Here is a 24,883-nt window from a genome sequence, read left to right as displayed (position 1 = left end):
CAAAAAAAAATATTTTTTCATGTAAACAAAAAGTGTCAGAAAGGGCTTTTTCTTCAAGTGGTTAGAAGAGTGGGTGATGTGTGACATAAGCTTCTAAATGTTGTGCATAAAATGCCAGGACAGTTCAAAACCTCCCCAAATGACCCCATTTTAGAAAGTAGACACCCCAAGCTATTTGCTGAGAGGCATGTCGAGTCCATGGAATATTTTATATTTTGACAAAAGTTGTGGAAAAAATACATTATTATTTTATTTTTATTTTTTTTTGCACAAAGTTGTCATTAAATGATATATTGCTCGAACATGCCATGGTTATATGTAAAATTACACCCCAAAATACATTCTGTTGCTTCTCCTGAGTACGGGGATACCACAAGTGTGAGACCTTTTGGGAGCCTAACCGCGTACGGTACCCCAAAATCCAAGCACCACCTTCAGGATTTCTAAGGGTGTAAATTTTTGATTTCATTCCTCACTGCCTATCACAGTTTCGGAGGCCATAGAATGCCCAGATAGCACAAAATCCCCCCAAGTGACCCCATTTTGGAAAGGAGACACCCCAAGCTATTTGCCGAGAGGTATGGTTAGTATTTTGCAGACCTTCATTTTTGTCACAAAGTTTTGAAAATTGAAAAAAAGAAAAAAAATATACATTATTTTTGTTTTTCTTCATTTTCAAAAACAAATGAGAGCTGCAAAATACTCACCATGCCTCTCGGCAAATAGCTTGGGGTGTCTACTTTCCAAAATGGGGTCATTTTTGGGGGTTTTGTGCTATTTTGGCATTTTATGGCCTTCAAAACTGTGATAGGTAGTGAGGTGTGAAATCAAAAATTTACACCCTTAGAAATCCTGAAGGCGGTTCTTGGATTTCAGGGCCCCGTACGCGACTAGTCTTCCAAAAAGTCCCACACATGTGGTATCCCCGTACTCAGGAGAAGCAGCAGAATTTATTTTGGTGTGTCATTTCACATATGCCCCTGGCATGTGTGAGCAATATATCATTTAGTGACAACTTTGTGAAAAAAAAATAAAAAAAAATAAAAGTTTGTAATTTTCCCGCAACTTGTGGCAAAATATAAAATATTCCATGGACTCAACATGCCTCTCAGCAAATAGCTTGGGGTGTCTACTTTCTAAAATGGGGTCATTTGTGGGGGTTTTGTGCCATCTTGGCATTTTATGGCCTTCAAAACTGTAATAGGTAGTGAGGCGTGAAATCAAAAATGTACGCCCTTAGAAAGCCTGAAGGCGGTTCTTGGCTTTCGGGGCCCCGTACGCAGCTAGGCTCCCAAAAAATCCCACACATGTGGTATCCCCATACTCAGGAGAAGCAGCAGAATTTATTTTGGGGTGTCATTTTACATATGCCCATGGCATGCGTGAGAAATATATCATTTAGTGACAACTTTGTGAAAAAAAAATAAAAAAACAAAAGTTTGTAATTTTCCCGCAACTTGCGGCAAAATATAAAATATTCCATGGACTCAACATGCCTCTCAGCAAATAGCTTGGGGTGTCTACTTTCTAAAATCTGGTCATTTGTGGGGGTTTTGTGCCATCTTGGCATTTTATGGCCTTCAAAACTGTAATAGGTAGTGAGGCGTGAAATCAAAAATTTACGCCCTTAGAAAGCCTGAAGGCGGTTCTTGGCTTTCGGGGCCCCGTACGCAGCTAGGCTCCCAAAAAATCCCACACATGTGGTATCCCCGTACTCTGGAGAAGCAGCAGAATTTATTTTGGGGTGTAATTTCACATATGCCCATAGCATGTGTGAGCAATATATCATTTAGTGACAACTTTGTGAAAAATTTATAAAGTTTGTAATTTTCCCGCAACTTGTGGCAAAATATAAAATATTCCATGGACTCAACATGCCTCTCAGCAAATAGCTTGGGGTGTCTACTTTCTAAAATGGGGTCATTTGTGGGGGTTTTGTGCCATCTTGGCATTTTATGGCCTTCAAAACTGTGATAGGTAGTGAGGAGTAAAATGACATATGTATGCCCTTAGAAATCCTGAAGGCGGTGCTTGGCTTTCGGGGCCCCGTACGCGGCTAGGCTTCCAAAAAGTCGACCACATGTGGTATCCCCATACTCAGGAGAAGCAGCAGAATGTATTTTGGGGTACAATTCCACATATAACCATGGCATGTGTGAGCAATATATCATTTAGTGACAACTTTGTGTAAAAAAAAAAAAAAAAAAAAATTTTTGTCATTATTCAATCGCTTGCGGCAACAAAATAAAATATTCAATGGGCTCAACATGCCTCTTATCAATTTCCTTAGGGTGTCTACTTTCCAAAATGGGGTCATTTGGGGGGGTTTTGTACTGCCCTGCCATTTTAGCACCTCAAGAAATGAGATAGGCAGTCATAAACTAAAAGCTGCGTAAATTCCAGAAAATGTACCTTAGTTTGTAGATGTGACAACTTTTGCGCAAACCAATAAATATACAATTATTGACTTTTTTTTTACCAAAGACATGTGGCTGAATACATTTTGGCCTAAATGTATGACTAAAATTGAGTTTATTGGATTTTTCTAATAACAAAAATTAGAAAATATCATTTTTTTTCAAAATTTGCGGTCTTTTTACGTTTATATCGCAAAAAATAAAAATCACAGAGTCAGTCAAATACCTTTAAAAGAAAGCTCTATTTGTGGGAAGAAAAGGACGCAAATTTCGTTTGGGTACAACATTGCATGACCGCGCAATTACCAGTTAAAGCAGCGCAGTGCCAAAGTGTAAAAAGACCTCTGGTCATTTACCAGCAAAATGGTCCGGTCTGAAAGTGGTTAACATACTAAGAGCCACATACTGTAGATAGCACTAACTATAATGCCTTGTACACACAATCAGATTGTTGGCCATGGAATTTTGTCCAAAGGGCATTGGCTCAAACTTGTCTTGCATACACATGGTCACACAAATGTTGGCCAACAATTACAAATGTAGTGACATACTAGACACACTACATGGTTTTTCAGCTCTTTAGCACCACCCTTTGGGCTCCTTCTGCTAATTTTGTGTTAGTAGAAGTTTGGTGAGTGTTGATTTGCGCTTTTGTTTTGGCGTTTTTCATTTAGTGCTTTTCAGTTTGTGCTTTTAATTTCATGCTTTTCAGTTTGTTTCTGAACGGCCGTTCATCAACCGGACATGTTGCAGAATCGGAGGAGATAATGTGTTATTATTGCCTTGGAGTTATTGCTTTGACATTATTTTTTTGGTTGAATAATTATTTGATTTGGTATATTTTCTATATTTTTGGATGCATAGAATGCACGTTTTGGTTAAGTTCTACTGGCAGAGAGCATGTCTATTTTTTTTTTTTATTGCACATTAAAACAAAATGTGGAGAATAATACTTGGATATGTGTTTTACTTTAAATGACAGTTTGGGAGTAGGCAGTTGCATTTTAAAAAATACAATGTAAAATTGACAAGGGACACCAACATAGTTGTATCTTTGACCTTAAAAACTAGGTGATAACAGTGTTGTGGTAATTTGCACAAAAAATAATAATAATAATACTATTATTCTTGATATCACTAGAAAAAAAAAAAGCCTTTGAAAATTTGCTTGCAATAATTCCATCAGTATCACCAGCAAAGCAGCTTCATTATAATCCCATTAAAGAAGAAGAGAATTGCATTTGGAGATTTCATAATTTGCCATATCACGCATGTTAATTCTCCCTTACAAACCCTAGTTTACAAGAACGACCGCTTCTGCTTCCAAGCATGTGTGTTTGTACTTTGGACTTTTGTCCAACGGACTTGTGTACACATGATCAGAAAATCTGAAGGCATGCTAGCCAAAATTTGTTGGCGGAAAGTCCGGCAACAATTTTCCAATGGAGCATACACACAGTCAGACTTTCCACCAAAAGCCTGACATCCCACATTTCCCGTCGGAAAATCCAATTGTGTGTATGGGGCCTAAGTCTCTTATTTACTGACTCCAAACCAGTTCACAGCTTCTCCCTGATATATAAACCTATAGCTAGCTAGAAAAAAAAAATTAGAAGACTGTTCAAAAATATTTGGGCAAGATTAAAAACAAATCTTATTTAGGAATAATTTGTCAGAATATTTAGTCCAAACAGTTTAGTCCAAAATCACACGTTTTCTGAAAAATACAATGAAATGAGCTGAAATGTAATACTTTTACTACTATTTTTATTGCAACTTGTATTTATACCACATCCTAGCACTATGCATGATTCATTTTTCCTATTTAATGTGGGCTACCACTTTTTAGCCCTGTTAAGTGATATTAAAGTTATTTTTTTTTTAATAAACACATGTTATACTTACGGTACCTGCTCTGTGCAGTGGTTTTGCACAGAGCCACCCGTATCCTTCTCTTCTCGGGTCCCACAGTGGCACTCTTGACTCCTTCTACCTGCTGGGTGTCCCCACAGCAAGCAGCCTGCTCTGGGGGCAGCCAAGCAGGCATGTCCCTGACCCTCAGCTCTGTATGTCCATTCACACACGGAGATGCAGCTTGGCCTGCTCCCTCTGTCTCCTGATTGGCTCACTGGCTGTGATTGACAGCAGAGGGAGTAAATGGCTTCCACTGCAGACAAAAGCCAATCAGGAGTGTGAGTCCCTGGACATCGCTGGATCAAGAGGGCACTTGGGTAAGTATTGTGGGGGTGGGGCTGGAGAGGCTGCTGCACACAGAAGGTTGCTTACCTTTCTTCATAGAATGCATGAAGGTAAAAATACCTTCTGCCTTTACAACCACTTTAATGTATGTATATACAGTCAATGTCATTCAGTATATCTCTCTTGTTCATTTTAAAGTACAGACATTTAAAAGAATGCTATGTTGTTTTTTGTTATCTTTTTCCATATTTACAGGTACAAAGCACAAAACCATGGTGGAAGCTCGAAACGGAAGTGGCACTATTAAAGCATTTCCACGAGCTGGTGTAAAAGGAAGATTGCTTATCAGCAAAGGGAATACAGGCCTCCAAAACAAAACATTTCACTGTGAAATTTGTGATGTCCATGTCAATTCTGAGACCCAGCTTAAACAGGTAATAGCATGCTAACATATGTAGTCAGTAATATAAACAATAAAACAACTCTATATGTAAAATTAAAGTGAGCAAGCCAAACCTGCCAAGAAAAGCATTAATATTTACCTGTCCCTGTCCACTAAATTCTGTTGGAGAAAAACTATAAAACGAAAAACATGGACGACTGGTTACGTGTCTGGTCCAGCTGTAACATCTGGTGCCCACTGTGCTCTTGGGTTCTTTCAGAAAGTCATTTTGTCCCGTAGTGGTGTAAGGGCTAAAAGAAAGAACCATACAGCTCAGCAGGGGTTTGCCAATATCCAACAATACTGGAAGTGTCAGATGAACACGTGCATCTTAAATGTTTTCAGTATGAAGCTAGGATCAGGAACACAGGGGCATAACCTCAAACTGTCAGGATTTTGTTTTTAAAAAACTAATCCCGGGTATATTATGTTTCAAAATGAGTAGTCAATGTGTGGAACAGACTTCCAGCAGAGGCAGTTTGGCAGTCAACAATTAGTATACTCAAAAACAAGAGCAAAAATGATCAGATATGATTAAGATGATAAAGATAGGTTTGATTAGGTTTTAAAGTCAGAGGAGTTTGACATCCTGAGTGATAGAATGGGTACGTATTCATGGTTTGCTTTGCAAGTCCATTTTTTCTTTTTTTTATACACAGTGACAATTTTGCCTTAACATACAGTACATGCTTACATACTCTATGTTTCTTTGTGCTGATACAACACCCTTCTGGTCTGAAACTCTCATACATATCTCAAACTCTCATACAGCATGACTTCATGGGATGCCGCTACCAGTTGGGTTCTTTTCACTTTCAAAAGTATATTAGAAAAGTTGAAGCACATAACAAATTGAATAAAAATGTGTACAGCATGTATGGTACAGAGTTTGTCATTGGAACATTCAATCAAAAAGGCATAAATATACCAAGCTCTTCAGTGGGCTGTGGCCATTGGTTCTGTATCGTATTCAAAAATCCGGTCAGGTTTGCGGCCTAACCTGGCCTATCGCCCCAGCCCAGCTCTTAAACTTTAAATTTATTTCACACATTCAGGCTAAATAAAGAGATGAAAAAGGAACAGAGAGGGGGGTGGGGGGAAAGGACATAAGGGGAGGTGGGGGAGGGTAGTAGTGAAGGAGAGGGTGGGAAGGACGTCTCAGACCAGAGGGCCATCCAATTCTCAAATATTGATACTCAACTCCCACTAGCTCCAGCAAAGCCAGCAGGGGAGTAAATTATTGGTGCACCAGGTTTTGATAATCCCGAGAATACTTAAAGGCAAACCATGGGGACCAAGTTGCATGAAAATGGTCCACATTTTCCTCAGCTTGAGATCTGGTATCCTCCATCTCGCAAATGTAAGCTATTTTCAGTAGCCAGTCTTTTGTGGTGGGGACCTGAGATGATTTCCATAACAATGGGATAAGAGATTTGGCCGCATTTAAAAGGTGCCTGGTGAGTGAATTTTTATATTTCCTAAATGAAAAGTTCAAATTGTGCAATAGACAGCAGGCCGCATCAAGCTTAAGCTTGGTCTCTGTGATTTTGTGCGTCAGTTCTATCACTCTATCCCAGAACACGCTAATGTGATCACATTGCCACCAGATGTGAATTAAAGTTCACTTTTCCCCACCACATCTCCAGCATACCTCTGATGTCTGCGGATACCATTTATGCAATTTTGCCGGTGTTGCGTACCAGTGCGTCAGGATTTTATATGCTGTTTCCTGCATTTTGGTGCTCAGAGAACATTTATGGGCCAGGACACAAGCTCGACTCCATTGAGCATCTGTGATTGTCATACCCAAGTCATCCGACTATCTCTGCCTCAGACTGCCTGTGTCCGGGGCATTCCTATTAGTCAACCATTTGTAAGCCACTGAAGTAGTCCTTGGGACCTGTTGTCCTTTTAAGCACAATGCCTCTACCTCAGTGAGTTCCCTTGAAAAATATCTGCTGTGGGTGCCCGCGGAAACATAATCCCGAACCTGAAAATAAGTCCACCAGGACAGGGTGGGTAGTTTACCCACCTCCCGTAGGTTGGTCAAATCTCTGATTTTCTGGTTGTGGAAGCATTGACCCGCTAGGAGTGGCTGCCCCCCTTCCCTCGAGTATAGGGAATGGTTCCCCAGTCCCGGTGGGAAGTCTGGGTTGCCCTGTAAGGGTGTTAAGGGGCTCAGGGGAGATGTGAATGTATTTGTCGTCTTCTGTTTCATGATTTGATGCATTATTCCTAATGTGGTGCCTACCGTCGGGTGGTCCCTTGTTTTGTGGGGTAGCCTAGCAAAGGGAATCCAGGGGGAGAACCGTAGGGGGGTCGGGCTAAGCTCTTTTTCAATCGTTATCCAGTCCTTAACCTCTGCATGATAATGCCAATCTATCACTCGTGCAATGTGTGAAGCTTGGTAGTACCTGCCGTAGTCTGGAATGCCCATCCCCCCCTCCGATTTACATCTCGTTAATAGGGAAAATTTGATTCGGGGAGGTTTATGAGCCCAGATGAAGCGCATCTGGATGGTCTGAAGGGATCTAAAAAAGCTTTGTGGTATCTTTATGGGTATAGTGCGTAGCAAATATAAAATTTTGGGCAGGACGGTAATTTTGCATATGGCCGCTCTGCCAAACCAGGAGAAAAATGTGGAATGCCAGCCAGTGAGGTCTTTTTCGATCGTTTTAAGAAGTGGGGGAAAACTTTTTGTGCAAAGAGTGAGGACAACTTAGATGTCAACATTACTCCCAGATGCTTGATGGTGTGGGTCTCCCACTTAAAGGGGCTGTTGGTTTGTGCGGACTGTAAAGTATGCTCGGGGAGGGAGATATTCATTGCTTCCGGTTTGGTATAGTTAATTTTTAAATTTGACATAAAGCCGTAGGTTTTGAATTCCTTCATGAGGGCAGGGATGTGTGACCTGGTTAAAAAAAACATAAGGTCATCCACGAATGAGGCTACCTTGTACTCTTTTCCCCCTACTTGGTAGCCACCTATGTTCTCGTTTGCTGTCACACAGCGGATAAAGGGCTCTAAAGTAAGAATAAACAATAAGGGCGAAAGGGGGTAACCTTGCCTAGTGCCGTTGTGAATGTCTAATTTATTCGAGAGGGTACCATTCATTTTTAGCTTTGCCGATGGGTTCTGGTAGAGGGACATTATCCATGACATCATTTCGGGGCCTAATCCTATGTGTCTGCATGTTTCAAACATGTAGTCCCAAGCCACCTGATCAAAGGCCTTCTCCGCGTCCTTTGACAGGAGAAGGCCCTCGATCCTGCACTCTCCAGAAGCGTGGATCAAATTCAGTACTTTGGTGACATTATCTCTCACCTCCCTCCCGGGCATGAAACCCGCCTGATTCGGACCTATCAAATCATGTAATAGAGGCTTTAGCCTGTTGGAGATAATTTTAGCTAGTAGTTTAGCATCAATGTTTAGGAGAGATATAGGCCTGGAATTGGCGCAATGTAGGGGGTCCTTCCCCGGTTTAGGTAGGACAGTAATGAAGGCTGATAAAAACTCAGAGGGGACTTGGCTCGGCTTTGAAAGAGAATTCAAAGCCGCCCTAAGGTGTGTTTCTAGATTATCAAGAAAAGTCTTGTAATATATGGCCATCAGGACCTAGGCTCTTGCCCGGTTTAAGGTCCTTAATTGCAAGTTTGATTTCCAATGAGGTGATGGGGTGGTTTAAGGTTTCGCTAACTTCTGCTTGGAGCGATGGGAGGCCAGAACGCTCAAGGTAGTCCCTAATCACCTGTAACCTGTCTCCCTGCACATCCTGAGGTCTATGTTGGGGTGGGAGATTGTAGAGGTTGGAATAGAATTCCTGGAAATGACGGGCTATGTCTTCGCTGGTCCTATCTATGTGGCCCCCAGCATTACGAATGCCCGATATGGTGGTACCTGCCCGTGGGCCTTTCAGAGCTCTACCGAGTAAACGCCCCGTTTTGTCCCCCTGCTCGTAGTACATTTTGTTTTTAAAGTATAAAATACGTCTAGTCTTGGAGTCCAGAATCTGTTTGAGAGCTTTTCTCACGTCAAGAAGGGCAGTTGCTGATTGTATAGACAAGGTCTGTTTGTGCAGAGTTTCCAGGCGTTTGATTGTCTGTGTCAGTTTCAGTATGTCGTTATCCCGTTCTCTCTTCTTTCGGGCACCCATCCTGATGAACTCTCCCCTCATATAACATTTATGGGTTTCCCAAATCGTCAAGGGGTCCATACCCGGCGTTACGTTATGGCTGAAGAACTCAGCTAGTTTAGCATTAAGCTCAGGTAATAATGCCGGGTCTGATATGAGGGAGGAGTTCTGTCTCCATGTGCCTTTACCCATGTTCGCCCCTGTCAGGTTCAGACACGTAGAAATTGGGGCATGGTCTGAAATGGTCTGGATCCCTATGCATGCCTCCTTGACCAGGTGGAGGTCTCTCCGGGACACGAACAGATAGTCAATCCTAGAGTGTCGGTTGTGGGGGATTGAGTAAAATGAATAATCTTTGTCATCTGGGTGCAAGAAGCGCCATGTGTCTACCAAATCCAGGGAATGTAAAAGTGTTTTAATTCGCTTGAGGATTCTAAAGGTTATATAAGTTTTCCCGGTGGAAGTATCAACTAGGGGATTTAGAGGGATGTTAAAATCGCCACCTAGAACGAGGTGACCCACACTAAATCCCTCCAGCTCCCGTACTACCCTTTGACAAAAAGTCAAGTGACCCGAGTTGGGGAAGTAGACATTGGCCAGTGTGGTGGGCACTCCCAAACATTCACCCTTGAGGAAAATATATCTACCCCCCGGGTCCACCAGCTTGTCTGTGACTTCAAAAGAAGCCTCTCTGCTGAGTAGGATGGACACCCCCTTAGACTTGGAAATGTCGTTTGTGGCATGGTGAGCTTCCGTAAAAAAAGAATCCGTCAGTTTGGGGACGTGATTAGTCTTAAAGTGTGTTTCCTGTAAGAAAAAAATTTTGGGCCTACCTTTTTTTAGTTCCCTCAGAAGGGCGGAACGCTTCTCAGGAATATTCAGTCCCTTGACATTGTGTGACACCACCGTGGGGGAACTTCCAAACTCAGAATAAGCCATTGTTTATACCTAGGAGTATGCGTGGGGATGACAATCATCAGAGCTGTTGGGAGAAGGAGACAGTTTAGATATTTAAAGGGTCGTCAAATGTCCGCCCCGTCTGAGGTATCCGCAGGGGAGAGGGAGTTGGAAAGGGAAGGGAGAGGGGGGGAAGGGGGGGAGAAGCAGATAAATAGAACAGATAGAGCAGGAGTGTGGAATCTCACTTATCCGGGCAGTTAGTGTCCGGATAAAGCAAAGTAGTGTGCCGACGCCGGATAGAGCGTCTAGCCCACTTCGCAGGGACGTGGGAGGTCTGCAGGCAGGGATAAGGTCTGCAGCCCAGTTCTCTTCAGGCAGGAAAATAGATGTAAACAAATATGCAATAATAGAAAAAAAAGAAATATCTGAGTAATGGGTCCGCCTTGACCCTGCCTGTCTAGTCAGTAAATAAGTCCTGATTGTGAGTTATACATTGCCTAACTAAATCTGTAGTAAAAGCCTTCTAGCCTAGATGAACAAGCAACATTCTTAACAAGAAAATTTTCCGCTATCAACAGTTAACAGTTAACAGCCATTGGGGGGCGGTCACGCCCAGGGCACTAAACATCCCCCTGGCCTGGGCGCCCCCTCATCCGCCACCACACACTTGTATGAAGATATATAATAATTTCCCGAACACTTCAACATTCCCCCCCCTCCCCCGAACCCAAGGCCCACCATCTCGAGAAAGAGAAATAGTAAAAAGAAAAAAGGAGAGAAAAAAGAGAAAAGAAAACCCATTCTCTTCCTCCAAGCTGAGGGGTGGTGAACCTGTCAGAGGTGGAAGTATGGTCTATTATGGGAGACCACAATGTCCAAGGCTCTATAAATCGTCTTAATACACATTGCTGGGAAGGCCACTATTCATATGGTTAGCATGGTCAAAGTAGACAGGGTTCAACCCATTTGTAGATGGACAGGTCAAGATTCCCTTGGAGACTAGATTGTAGGACTGCAAACCACGTCATTCAGCCTAGAGGGCCCCGTGGAGGTAGGGGAAAAGGGTGAGAAAAAAAAAGGGAAAAACACAAAAAACTGAATCATGGAGGAGGGTGAGGCATAGCCAGCGTCTCCGGGAGGAATCGGTGGAATACAGCCAAAGCCCTTGCAGGCAGACATATATTAAGGCAAAGCTAGGAGTGGAGTGTGTAAAGTGCAGTGCATCTCATCCGATTAGGCGTCAGGGGGTTAGTTCTCCGGTAGACTTCGGGATGAGTGAGCCCTGCTACGAAGAGTTTCAAGTCCCGAGCCCTCTCTCCATCCCTGTCTCTGTCGTTTAGATGAGTGCTTATCCGGTGTGGTCGGGGGAGAGTGCGGTGGGCTCCTATCTCCCCGTGTGGGTATAAACTCCTGATACCACTCGGGGAGAACAATGCGGTCAAGCTGCAAAGAGTCACAGAAATCCGGGAGATCTTCAGGGGTGCAAAGCACATGCTGTTTGCCATTATGCGTCACCAGGAGGGCAAAGGGGAAGCGCCAGGTGTATCGGATGTCTTTAGCCCTCAGTGCTTCTAAGAGAGGTCGCAGAGCCCTGCGGTTTCTCAGCGTGATTTGAGACAAGTCCTGAAACAGTTTAATGTGTTCCCCATTGAAGACAATTTGGTCGTTTCTGCGTGCTTTGAGCATGATCTCTTCTTTAAGGGCAAAGCTGTGCAGACAGCAGATGATGTCCCGTGGGGGGAGGGTATCTGGGCCTCTGGCTCTCAGGGCCCTGTGCGCCCTGACAAATTCTATGGCCGAGTCTTCTGGTCTCTCCAGGACACTGTTAAAGACCCTCTGGAGAGCAGGGACTATTTGGTCTGCATTCACTGACTCTGGGACCCCCCGTACCCTGATATTGTTCCTCCTCCCCCTGTTATCGAGATCCTCCAAATGTCTGTTTATCTCAATGAAGTGCATGGCGTGGGCGGAGGTCACGCCATCTAGTCTTTGAATGGCATGGTGCCTGCATCTGCCTGCTGTTTCTGCTGTGGCCATCTTCTTTGTGAGAACTAGCAAGTTGGTTTTCAAGTCGGTGATGGCAGCTGAGAAGGAAGCCTTAATGTCAGCAGCGAAGCCTGACATATCTGCATAGGTGAGGGGGTGGTCAGGTCCGGTATGTCTCCTACCTCCTTCCTCTGATGCAGACTGTAAGTCTGCGACTCGGCCTGGCTCTTAAAGATTTCAGAGATATTTCTCCCTTTGGAGTTAGCTGTGTGTTGGCGGGGTCTGCTGTGTTGTGCTGAGCGGTTCTGCTTGCTCATCGTCGGGCGTTGGGCGGCAATGCAACTCGCTTAGGCAGGGTATCCGGTGAAGCTCCTTCACTATGCTGCCATCTCTCCCGCGCGCCAGGCTACTTTCTATTGTCTGCGATCCTATTTAGGAAGATTCATTCTTTCTAATTACTCTGATCACCTGGAATAAAAGTGAGGGAAATTCAAAAGATTTAAATTGCGACCAGAACAGGAATAGATGGAAAATCTTCAAATGGGGACACTTGTTACTTTCACAACTGTCTAAAAGGGAATTTCCCTCACATTGGAAAGTTATCTTCTCACTTCATTTGAGTCCACAGGCCAGAAAGCTAAGGTAAATCCCATTAATGAGATGCAGATGGCAGACAAAAAAAAAAATGACAGCTGTTTTAACCCTACTCCGCTCTATCCACAATACATTTTTAAAAAAATTACTTTCAGATATACTTTAAGAAAAATATTGCCCATAGCTATTGTTTAGATAATTTGAGCTTTAAATGCAGTGTAAAAATGTTAAAGCTAATATATATTATGTCTGCATATATATACAGTATTCCGCCTGAAGGTATTGTGTTCAGGAATACAAAGTAATATTCTTGAAAATATTTTATGGTCAACTAGATACGAAGTATTGCATAAAAATTATTTAATATTTACCCTTTCAGCCAGCAAGGGGTGAATATGACACATACCCTGAATGAGTCATCTAAATGGCTCAGAAGAGAACCCCCCTCATTAGAAGATCTTGTCTAGATCTGAAGTCTGCAGGAGCAATCAACAAGTGCAGAGCCATTCCTGTGCTCTCCTAATATAAATCCCAGCATGCTTTGCAACATGCAAATACTACCGATAGCTGATAGAGAGGCAAATGCCTCTAGGAAAAATGTATCTCCTAAAAAGACGGTTACTTTTTTTATCTTAAAAGCTGAATTGATTACAGTTTGTGAGAGGAAAGAATGTATTACTTTGTTTTTACATTGTAATAATATCCTTATTTTCTAAAGAATACTCTTCATTTTATATATCATTGATGTTTGATTTTGTGATCTGTGTTGTCTTTTGTGTATAAATAATTATGGAAAATATTTTCTATAAGCATGACATGAATGGATGATCATCCATTTACATTCATATACATCTGCTTCCATCAACATCCATTTTTTGGAATGGAGCAAAGCCCTATTTTTCTTCCATTAAAAAAAAACAGATCGGACAAAAAATGGATGTAAACGGACAAACTGTCCATTTTTGCATGAAGACAGGGCAATGAGATTCAAGTGGTTAAGGACTCTAAGCTGGTGAATGTAAAAAACGGATGAAAAACGGATAAAAAACGGACGACCAACTGGTCTTATAGAAAACTGTCACTTGATCTTTGCAAACATGCTTTAGCCTAGCATGGAATATGACATAATATAGCCAAAGCAAAATACATTGTGATGAATACATAGAACGCATTAAGGTAAAAAAAACGTTAAAGGATAACTGCACTTTCATGGGAAAAAAAAAAAGGAAAAAATAATATAGCCTATATAATTGTGACACAAGTCATATTGTATATTATTGTTATTAAAAAATTCCCTCTCCTTTTCAATCTGCAGCTCTGTAATTTTCTTAAAATGCAATGTAATATGGCTACCTGGAGGTGCTCTGTACACAGAATGTGTACAGAACGCCCCCCAGAAACATAATTTCTTGCTTGTGTGATTTGGCTCACCAATTTCCCAAGAGTTTTGGCATTCCTTGCAAACAAAAATGTAATTTTTGGTATGATACTCCCAATAGGAAATCACGCCTGAGGCCGGGTTCACACTGGTATGACATATGCTCTGATGTTAGGAGCACGTGTCGCATGACGTATGTAAATCAATGATTCGCTATGAGAGCCGCCCTAACTGCTCCGACAGGAGTCAGTCCTACTTTGAAAAAGGTTCCTGCACTACTTTAGACTGACTTTGGTCCTACTTCAGCCCATTGAATATAATTGAAGTGGGATCATTGTCTTAACTTGTGACTTGTGCTCTGAGGATCTTAAAGGGGAACTCCATACCAATTTTTTTTTTAAAAATGGCATTTGGTTCACCCCAATTCCATATCAGGCTCTTCAGTCTGGTATGGGTTTTAAGGAGAATCACCATGCCAAAATAAAAAAAATGGTGTGGGGTCCCCTCAAAAATCCATACCAGATCTTTATCTGAACACCCAGCCCAGCAGGTCAGGAAAGGGGAGTTAACAAGCGCTCTCCCTCCTAGACCATACCAGGCCACATGCCCTCCATATGGAGGTGGGTGCTTTGGGGAAGGGGGCTATACACCCCCCACCCCAAAGCATCTTGTCACCATGCTGATGGGGACAAAGGCCTCTTCCTGACAAACATGGGTGGTGGATGTCGGGGTCTGTGGGCCGGGGGGCTTATCAAAATCTGTAAGCCCCCCCAGATCCCGGCCTCCACCTTTAGTGAATGAGTATGTGGTACATTGAACCCCTACCCATTCCCCCCAAAAAAGTGTCGAAGAAATAAAACCAGCACACAGGTTTTTGACAAAGTGCTTTATTAAAGCAGCTCCAGCGTCTCTTCTCCCTCCGATTTCTTCTCCCTCCATTGATGTCTTCATCGGGTCCCAGACGGTGATGTCATAAGAGGGCGGGGTCTCTAGATGACATCACACCCCATGTCTATAAAAGGACTGGCAGAGAGCGAAGCTCTCACAACAGCGGAGCGAAGAAGAACCAGATGAACAGAGAGAAGAAGAACCAGATGAACGGAGGAAGAATCAGCAGAGGAAGAAGTCAGTAGTGCAGCAAGAAGAACCAGAAGAAGAAGACATCAGCGTGGTGAGAAGAAATCGGAGGGAGATTTTGTCAAAAACCTGTGTTTCCAGATTTTGATAAGCCTCCCACCCGCAGACTCCGACAAGCACTGCCCAGGGTTATCAGGAAGAAGCCCTTGTCCCCAAAGCCCCTATTACACACTCACCACATGTTGAGGGCATGTGGCCTGGTATGGTCTGGGGGGGTGCTTGCTTGTCTCCCCCCTTTCCTGACCTTCCAGGCTGCATGCTTGGATAAGGGTCTAGTATGGATTCTGGGGGGACCCCACGCCGTTTTTTATTTATTCTGGAGTGGGAATTCCCCTTCAAATCCATACCAGACAGAAGGGTCTGGCATGGTCTTGGGGGCCCTATGCCATTTTTTTTTCTTTTGGCAAAGGGTTCCTCCTTTAGATTCATACCAGGCTCAAAGGACCTGGTATTTGTTGAGATCAAAGTTGGATCTCGTTCATTGAAGTCGGATGAAAGTCAGACATGAAGTCACAGGGCAAAGTCGGATCGACAGTCGTACGACTGTTGTGTCGTTCCAGTGTATACCCAGCCTAAAGGAATGCAGGCCCAACAGCTTTCCTCATTAGAGCCCTGCAGATGCACAGCTGATTGATAATTATGAAACCACTCCCTTTAGACTCACTTTTCCACATGAATACAGACAAACACACAGGTTTTTCTTCTGAATAACAAAGGGTAGAAATCTGCAACAACGTTTGTTAAAATCCTTGTAATGTACATAGGTCACCCAGAGGGAAATCTTTACAACAAAAGTGTTAGAGTTACGCTTTAAGGCTTTACAGCCACTTCAAGTAAATAAAGTAAATCTTTATTTTTTTCCACTACTATTAACCTCTTAATGATTTAAAATGTAATATCACATCATATTTATGCCCTTATTTGTTGAGCATTCCAAAGATTAGATCTGCTGAGCTATTTATTTTTTAGAGGTTTAAAGTACATGTATATTATAGCACACGTGTACATGATCATGTGTACTTGGTTGGTTGCTTTCATACCAGGTTGTTGCTTGGCTGCGGCCATTGCATCTACCTATTATTGTCAAAAATTAGGAAGACACAGGCAACCACTACAGTTGGGCCGAAAAGCCCCAGTTCAGTTCGCTCCAGAACTCTCGAACATTACAAAAGTACGGACCCCAACCCTAAACCCTATTAAAGTCTATGGGACGCAAACTTGAAAAATCAAAAGTCCCCATTTTGAAGGCTTATATGAAAGTTATTGGCCATAAAAGGGTACGGGGGCCTGGGTACTACCCTGAGGGACATGTAATAGCGCAACATTTTTTTTTTAAAAGATCATGTTTACAGGAGCAGTGATTTTAATTATGCTTAAAGTGAAACAAAAAAAATTAAAATTTCTTTAACTATACAGCCTGGAGTGTCCCCTTAGTCTGCCCATAAAGTGGGCATCTGTATAGTATATAGAACCTGGTTTAGCAAAACTGATAGTTATAAATAAAAAAAATTACATTTAAACTTCTAGCAATACAATACCAATGCTGGCCAGGATCTGGTTGCCTTGCCCCTTACCTATTTAAGAACTGTCAAACAGCAGAGTAGGCATTCTGCAGTTAGCCCTCATCATGGACAGTGTTTTTTTTTTCCGGGTTCGATGGTGCAGCAGTCATCGTGATTGGCGATGGATCTACACTGGGGACATCGTTTATTTTTTTAAAGGTATTGTCAAAAACTGCCTCCTGTCTTTATTTATTTTTGACACTTTGTTTGGTGAATGGGTAGGGGTACATTGTTCTCCAATACTTATTTACATGGAGGGGGCAGATCTGGTGGCCCATTGTTAAAGGGGGCTTCCAGATTCTGATAATCCCCCTGCCTGCAGACCCCCACAACCACCGTCCAGGGTTGTTGAGAGATGCCCTTGTCCCCATCAACATCAACAAGGTCCCTGAGTTGAGGGCATGTGGCTTGGTATGGTTAAGGAGGGGGGAGCTCTCTCGTCCCCCCTTTCCTGTCCTGCTAGACTGCATGCTCGGATAAGGGTCTGGTATGGATTTGAGGAGACCCCCATGCCATAGTTTCACTTTTTTCTATTATTTTTTCATTCAGCTGTCAGAGGGCAAGTTGACAGCTGATGACTCATCCGTTGTTAATTACACAGCGGCTGGCTTCTCAGCCCACTCCATAACAACCAGCCTTTTCACTTTGCCTGATTAGAATGCACTGTGCAACACTGTGCAACACTCGAGGTGTTCATTTTCCGAGGGCCCCACAAAGTTGGGTGTTCGCTGAACAGCAAACAGGCGATGTGCCAGTCGAACTTTTGCTCAGCCCAACTCTAGTCACCACATTCAACGTCTTCTGACCAGAGTTCGTCCCATCACATAACCTTCCTGGCCAAGAAGGCGTTAAAAATTACCGTATAATGCTAAAACTGAAAGTTCAAGGTATTAACACAAGGAACTGCATGTTAAAACCTAGAGTATATTGTATACAGTGGGAAAGGTGTGCTTGCTATTATTGATTAGGTTGAAAATAAAACAAACTACAAGCTGGAATGTAACAAGGTACCCTGTAATTTACTTCACATGATGTATTTGTGAAGCACTCTGTGATTCATTTGTATACAGCCTCAAACAATACAATATTTCTTTTGTCTTCCCACTCATATTGGTTTTACATCTAATAATCTCTGGCATTTCAAATCTTTTTACTTTACTCTTTACAAGAAAAGAGAGATTTGAGTTTCACTGCATACTTAAAATGCATTTAAAAATGTTAATTAGTCTTACGACAATAAAATTACCAATATATTTATCATTGTTTTTATTTATGGCATTCAAAAGAGTAAATGTGGGATTTGTTAGCTCAAAACCTATGTTGCAGAAGGAATACAAAAATAAAAATAACTGCAAAGACATTAAAGGGAGAAAGAAAAGCAGCTATTTTCATGATTTTTTTTATTTTCAATACAAATATACCAATCTGTTGCTGTGAATACTGAATTATATGTATTCAAAGATGGTTCTCTAGACCCCCTCCAGCTATACTTCTAATCCTATGTGAACAGTTTGACTACCCTCTCCCCAGGGCAACCCCTGACAGACCTGAAATGCTATTAATCTTGACTTCCTTGTTTATCTTTTTTTTTTTTTACACTAGGCTACTGCATAGTAGGCATTGCTGCATACACACCTGTATTGCTTATGTCTTTTTCTACATGCTGTTGTATTTTACTATGTTTCCTTGACCCCTTTCCCTCCCCTTGCTATCCCCCCCTCTGTTACATACACTCCTTGACTTGCCCTGTATGGAGATCTTTTGGGGTGATTCCTTGAATATCATATCAAACCATGATAAGTTAATGGCTATGGGACATTGTCATAGCTTTTATTCTCCTTTTAGCACTATAAAAAAAACCTTAATAAATAGAATATTCAAAACAAAAAGATCTCATAGAGCTTTCTGAGGCTGCAGCAGCCAACATGAATGGTAGCAACAACATCCACTTAGAGAACTTCTAAAAATGAAAAAATATATAAAAACCTTAAGAATAAATATAACTTATTTGCTCAATTTTGCTCTGTTAAATATACAATTGAACTTATTTTGTCATATCTATTTATTAAGTGCAAAAATGAATATCGTTTTTGATCCTGCCAGAAAAATTGTGAGCTGATCACTTCCTGTGCTCTCTGCATTTGGCAGACTTTTATCATTTAGCATTATTTCTAGTTTTCCTCTGAAGACTAAAAACACTCCTCATTATGGAGAAGAGAGAAGAAGTTTTCTGTAGCCCTAACACACGAGAGTGCCATTTTATTTTCAATTTACTTTACGATTGTCTCAGAATTCATACAAGCATAGCAGTTACTTCCCATAATGTTTGCAATGTGTGTGTAATAGCTTACTTTTTGCTTTTCGCTATGCAAATGATTCAATCCTAAGTGAAAATAACTTAAGAACATTCAACCATGAAAGTTAATAGGCTAAGAACATTTAACCAGCAAGGGGCCTAACATGAGGGAGACTTCTTTATTGTGTGCAGCTTATGAAGAATGTGACAGCTTCCTCCTGGTTGTTAGGGAATTGCTATCTACTTTGAGTCTGATATGGATTTTAAGGGGGAACCTCACACAAAAAATAAGGAAAAAAGGCATGATGTCCCCCAAATCCATACTAGACCCTTATCTGAACATGCAGCCTGGGTGGCCAGAAAAGGGGAAAAGCATGCTCCTTCCCTCCCTGAACCATACTAGGCCACGGTGGTGTTAGGGGTCTGCAGGCAGAGAACTTATTGGAATCTGGCATGCCCCATAAAAAAATGTACCGCCCCCCCATGATAAGAACATATCGTCTTGTATGATTCAGATTGCTCGCCCCCACCCTTTTACTGGCCACCCAGGCTGCATGCTCAGATAAGGAGTTTGGAGTTTGAGGGGGACCATTTGCACAAGATTCTTCTTAGACTGCACATAGTGTAGATTTTTCCCTCATATTATGTCCCTTGTTGGTCAAATGTTCTTAGCCAATTAACTCTCATGGTTGAATGTTCTTCAGCTATTTTTCTCTTAGGATTAAATGGTAGGAGTTGTTACATTAATCTGGCAAAAGGCAACAATTAAACTATTACACACATATTACAAACATTACGTGAATTATTCATTATGCCTCCATGAATTTAAGCAATTTTTTTTCATAAAATGGATCCTTGTTGTCCAGAAGTGACAACCGTGCTTCCCCCTAGATATAGTATGGTTAGTGAGCATTGTCAGTCCAATGACAGGAAGTGTGTTATTAGCAGGATCATTTACTAAAAAAAAAAAATGGAAAAAGGAAAAGAAAAGCCTTAAAAAAAATTAATATAGCCACCATCTCTAAGGTCTGGTAGGCTGCAATATGTTAAATTATTATGGGTTTAGATGTGCTTTAAGGACTGTACTGTAAACTATACATTCTAGGGTCCTAAAGTAGATTCACAGCAATGGGCATATTGTTGGTGAAAACATTTGGATGGTGTAATGAAGGGATAGACTCTCTTCCAAACTTTTGCTGTGGTTGTGTCCCTGCTGGGGAGATTCGCCCCTTATTTTTCCTGGTGAAGATTGTCATTGAAAAAGAAGGTAAGGAGAAAACCTAAATTCTAGTTGTCATGAGACCAAATGTTGCATTTCCAAGACAAGAAGTAAAAGAACACCCCCCAAAAGGACACAGACAGCAAAAGAAAAAGAAAAAAAGAGAGATAAATACATTTTGATATATATATATATATATATATATATATATATATATACTTCTTAAAGTAATTCTAAAGCCGGAAGGTTTTTTTTTTTACATGTATTCTCTGCATCAAGGTAAAAAAACATTCAGTATGCAGCCCCCCCAACCCCTTAAATACTTAGATATTGGACCAGTGATGTGCATCAGAACAGGTGCTCTCTCCCTTTTCATTTCCCAGCCCCCCCTGCTCCATCCTCATTGGCTCAGACACAGCAGTCTAGCCATTGACTTATGCTGCTGTCAATCACAGCCATCAGTGGAGTGAGGCTGAGCCACGCTGTGTGTGTCTTAGGGTCACATAAAGCCAGGTCAGGAACAAGCATGCATGAGTTGCCCATAACAAGTGACTTGTGATGGAGGCACTTAGCAAGGGGGCCAGGAGCACCATCAGGGGACCCAAGAAGAGAAGGAGAGCTGCTTTTTGCAAAACCATTGCACAGAGCAGGTAAGTATGACATGTTTGGTATTTAAAAAAAATATATATAATCACTTTAAGCAACTACCCAGCCTCCAGAAGATGTCTTTGCCATTGTATGTAAATTAACATCCACTTTTATTCTATGAAAGTATACATAGTGTGTAATGTTCTCAGTATATGTTTCTATCCCAAGCCACTTATGTAGTTGCAATAATCTGCAACAGATCAGGAAAAAGAAAACCAGCTTAAACTTGTTGATTGGTTAGTCAAAGATTATGAAATAATCATTATTACAGAAACTTGGTCTGGCATAAAATAATGACAGGATAATTTATTTAGACAAGATAAAACATATAAAAAATTGGAGGGATTGTTATGATTAGAAAGAAATATATAATGGGAAGGTCAAGGAAAATACTTTATTTTTGGTTTGACTGGAGTGAAAACAGTTAAGACTGTTGTTATATTTTTATTGCTGTGTGTGTCCCAGAACATCTGATGATCTCTCTTTCTCATATGGGAGACAGAAGAACCCCAACCCAACTCATTGCAACTCTGTTGCACTCCTATAAGTGCAAAGTTTAATAGGTAAACATATAAGTTATTGTAACTAAACTGGTTCATTTCACAATGGTTTCACATGAAATTTAAAACTGTCGTTTTCTGTAATCTATGATGTTGATACAGGAGAGCAGTCTATTGGTCAGCTTTGCATCAATTTGTTAATCTAAAGTGCAGTTCTTCGCAGGGGAATAGCAGTTCTCAACCAATGTCACCTCTAAATTACTGTTTATTGTATAGCTACAAGATTTTAAATAAAGCAGGCAATGTGTTTTAGTCCCTGCACAATTACCTTTTGGAAAGGTCCAGTGTAAATAACGTAATCCAATTCAGGTCCCTTTGTGCTTCTTTTGTAATTTGACCTAGAGAGAGATGTTCTTTAAAGTAATTTATTTTACATGGAATAAAAGAACATTATCAAAAGTTGTGTTTTCAATCTTTCTAATCTCAAAGGTTTGGTGTTAGGCCTGAAACCTTACAGTTGCATAATCACTTTATTTACTTATGTACACCCAGTGCTAAACAGTTATGATCATGCCTAGGCTATTATTGAACCCATAGGTTTTATTATCAATTACATTTATTCTACTATTAACCCAAATCTACATTTTATCTACTGCTTTCAAAGAAAGGTAGACTTTGTATGAACTGTGCCCTAATCAATGATTAGATACATTTATTATTATGGAATTCAGTTTGCAACTTTGCTATACATGTTAGCACATCTCTAGCAATTTATATGTTTTTTTTCACTGTTCTGTTTGAATATTCCCTTTAGAACACTACAGCCAAATGACAGAGTATCTACATATTTGAATAATTTGGGTAGCCTGGATGGTTGGATGGTGGGGGCATATGAAAACTAATGCAGTTACACCAATGGATTTACAACCAAATCTACTTTATATCAAAGGATAGTTAGATAGTGAGATCTGACATGTAGTGATTTTGGGCTAGAGATATTAACATCTGGAAAAATACAATAGCCCTTTCATACATACAAAATCAATCAAGCAATATTTTATGTATACTACCTGTTCACTCAGTAGCTGAAAGCATTAGCAAAATGTATGCTGCAAAATTTAGGCATTAGGAAAAAGTTTACTATTTGGTTTTAGAACACTTCAATATATCCTTAGAACTTCTTCAGTTAAAAGCATAGCACATGGTACTATTTATAGGTACAGATTTATGGAATTAGGTTTTAACGCATTGTTCTTGCAAGGTGGCCATACACACTTTAACGTGTGTTGAATTAATATGTTGCCCACAACTGTAATATAGCATTTGGGTTCCATTCAGAAAGCATGGCCCCCTAAGCAACCACATATTCATGCATTACCATGCATTGAAGTAACAGGTATCTTCTATTGCGTGTTTCCACAACATTAATTTATATCTCTTGGTTTTTAGATTTTAACAATTGGAACAGTATTATTGCTCAAATTTTTTTTTTCCTTCAAAAATATATCTTGTTATCGTAGCAATGTGTTAGGATTTTGTCAAGTACTTTGTGAAAGAGCCTGACATGTAGAGGGAGGAGTCGCATACAGCCCCGGCTCTGAAACCACTGTTGCGACAGTGGCCACAAGACCACAGCAAGGTAGGAGTGCCTGTAAGATGTTCCATCAGCCACAGCAGCAGGCAGCAAGTGTGTCTCCAGGAGCAGGTCAGATTACTGGAACAGCAGATGGCAGCAGACCCCAAACTAGGCAAACAACACTTGGCATATGCTTGATTGGCAGCTAGCATATGGCTGGTGCAGTAAGATTGGTAACATTCAGCAGGTGAAGAACCGGCAGACACCAGGTAGCATGAAGAGCAGAGCTGGAGGAGAACTGGATGCAAGGTCAGACTAGCCAGATTGGAAACAGATGGCCAGATACAGGCATAGATGGCAGGCAGAGAACAGTCATGGTGCAAGCAAAGGACAGCAATGTTGAATCAGGCAGTTGAACAGGAGACAGAGCAAATCCAGAGACAGGCCAAGGTCAGGGCAGGAAGTGTTCAAACAAGCCAGGCCAATAACAGGAGTCAATGCAGGAACACAGGTAATAGCTGCAGATTAGCCAGCACTAGCTGATAGCGCTGCTGCCGTTTAAATATTGTCATTGGTGCCAACATTAGCAACAGGAGCATGCTCATTCACAGTTATGCACAGGCAAACGGGCACCTGAACATCTGTGCCCCCATTGACATCTAGGAGCTTCAGCTGTACTAGTGCTAGTGCCTTCCTGACTCATTTAATATTAAGCAGTTAGTTCGAAAATGTCTTTTACTTATCTAAGCATTATGTTTCTTACTTCAGACATTGATTTTAGTAAAGTGATCACAAGCAAGGTCTCCTTTTGATGACATGCCCATGTTAATCATTTTTCTTCAGTAAAGTGATGCACAATAAGTGACAACTAAACCTTACTGCTGATCTATTGAGTGATACTGGGGTTTTGTATGGTTACCAGTGATTCTGTTGGAGATTTTCTTGGTCTTCCTGATTTTGTTTCAACTTCAACATTTACTTTTAACTCCTTTATATCGCAATGATTTTACAGAAATTACAATTATATATTTGATATCCTTACAAACCTTGAGAATCAGTTATATTTATTTTTATGCCCAAGTCCATGGCTACTAACTGTGAGAATAACACATTGACATATTCAAAGGGTCACAGAATTGTTTTCCCCCTATCTTGGAATAAGCCCTTAGAAATTAATTAAACTCTGGTACCTTACAAAAAAAACAAAAACAAAAAAAAACTCCTGTGGATTACTCAGGAGGTTGTTCAAACTTTTGAAGGTTCCTTATTTATGTTATATTTGTTTCCAGTCTCTTATATTCAGCAAACATTAATTGTGAATTTGCAGAAACATGTCATGCTTATGTATCACATTATTTTCACTTTTTCACTTGTAATTTTTCACTTGTAATTTAACCAGGTTGATCAAAATATTGCATGTTATTGTATGTATAGAGACAAACAGAATAATACAGTATGTTTCTTTGCATGTGAATGAACAATAACAATTTGGAATGAGCTATTGATTGTGACATGTACTTTTTAAAAGGGATCTAATAATAATTTTTTTACAACTCTGTTTATTAACATTCTGATATTTTTTCAGCACATAAGCAGTCGAAGGCACAAAGACAGAGCAGCTGGGAAGCCACCAAAACCTAAATATAGTCCTTACAATAAAGTACAGAAAACTCCCACTCCAGCTGTGGTAAGTTGAATTCATATAATGCATACAATTTAGAAAATGAAGATTTTTGTTTTAAATCATTACATACAATGTCTTTAAAAAGTGTTCATACCCCATTGAAATTCTCCACATTTTGTCATGTTATAACTAAAAACTTAAATGTATTTTATTGGGATTTTATGTGATAGACCAACACAAAGTGGCACATAATTGTGAAATAGAAGGAAAATG

At 40.9% G+C, this 24,883-nt stretch overlaps 1 protein-coding gene across 3 annotated transcripts in view; it reads left to right on the top strand.

The window, feature by feature from the left end:
• The window catches only part of ZNF385D (zinc finger protein 385D), a 506,733-nt gene that overhangs the window by 470,346 nt on the left and 11,504 nt on the right, over positions 1-24,883 (top strand). For all 3 annotated transcript variants that reach the window (XM_077491412.1, XM_077491413.1, XM_077491411.1), the window contains 2 exons: positions 4,872-5,050; positions 24,572-24,673. In XM_077491412.1, the coding sequence (XP_077347538.1) occupies positions 4,872-5,050; positions 24,572-24,673 (281 nt within the window). The remainder of the gene's footprint in view (positions 1-4,871; positions 5,051-24,571; positions 24,674-24,883) is intronic.

Source organism: Lithobates pipiens, unplaced genomic scaffold (assembly GCF_037356315.1).
Source record: "Lithobates pipiens isolate NorthernLeopardFrog02 unplaced genomic scaffold, aLitPip1_a1.2 Scaffold_19, whole genome shotgun sequence".
NCBI classification, from domain to species: Eukaryota; Metazoa; Chordata; class Amphibia; order Anura; family Ranidae; genus Lithobates; species Lithobates pipiens.
Note: the sequence above shows the minus strand (reverse complement) of the source record. Positions and strands in the feature narration are given on the sequence as shown.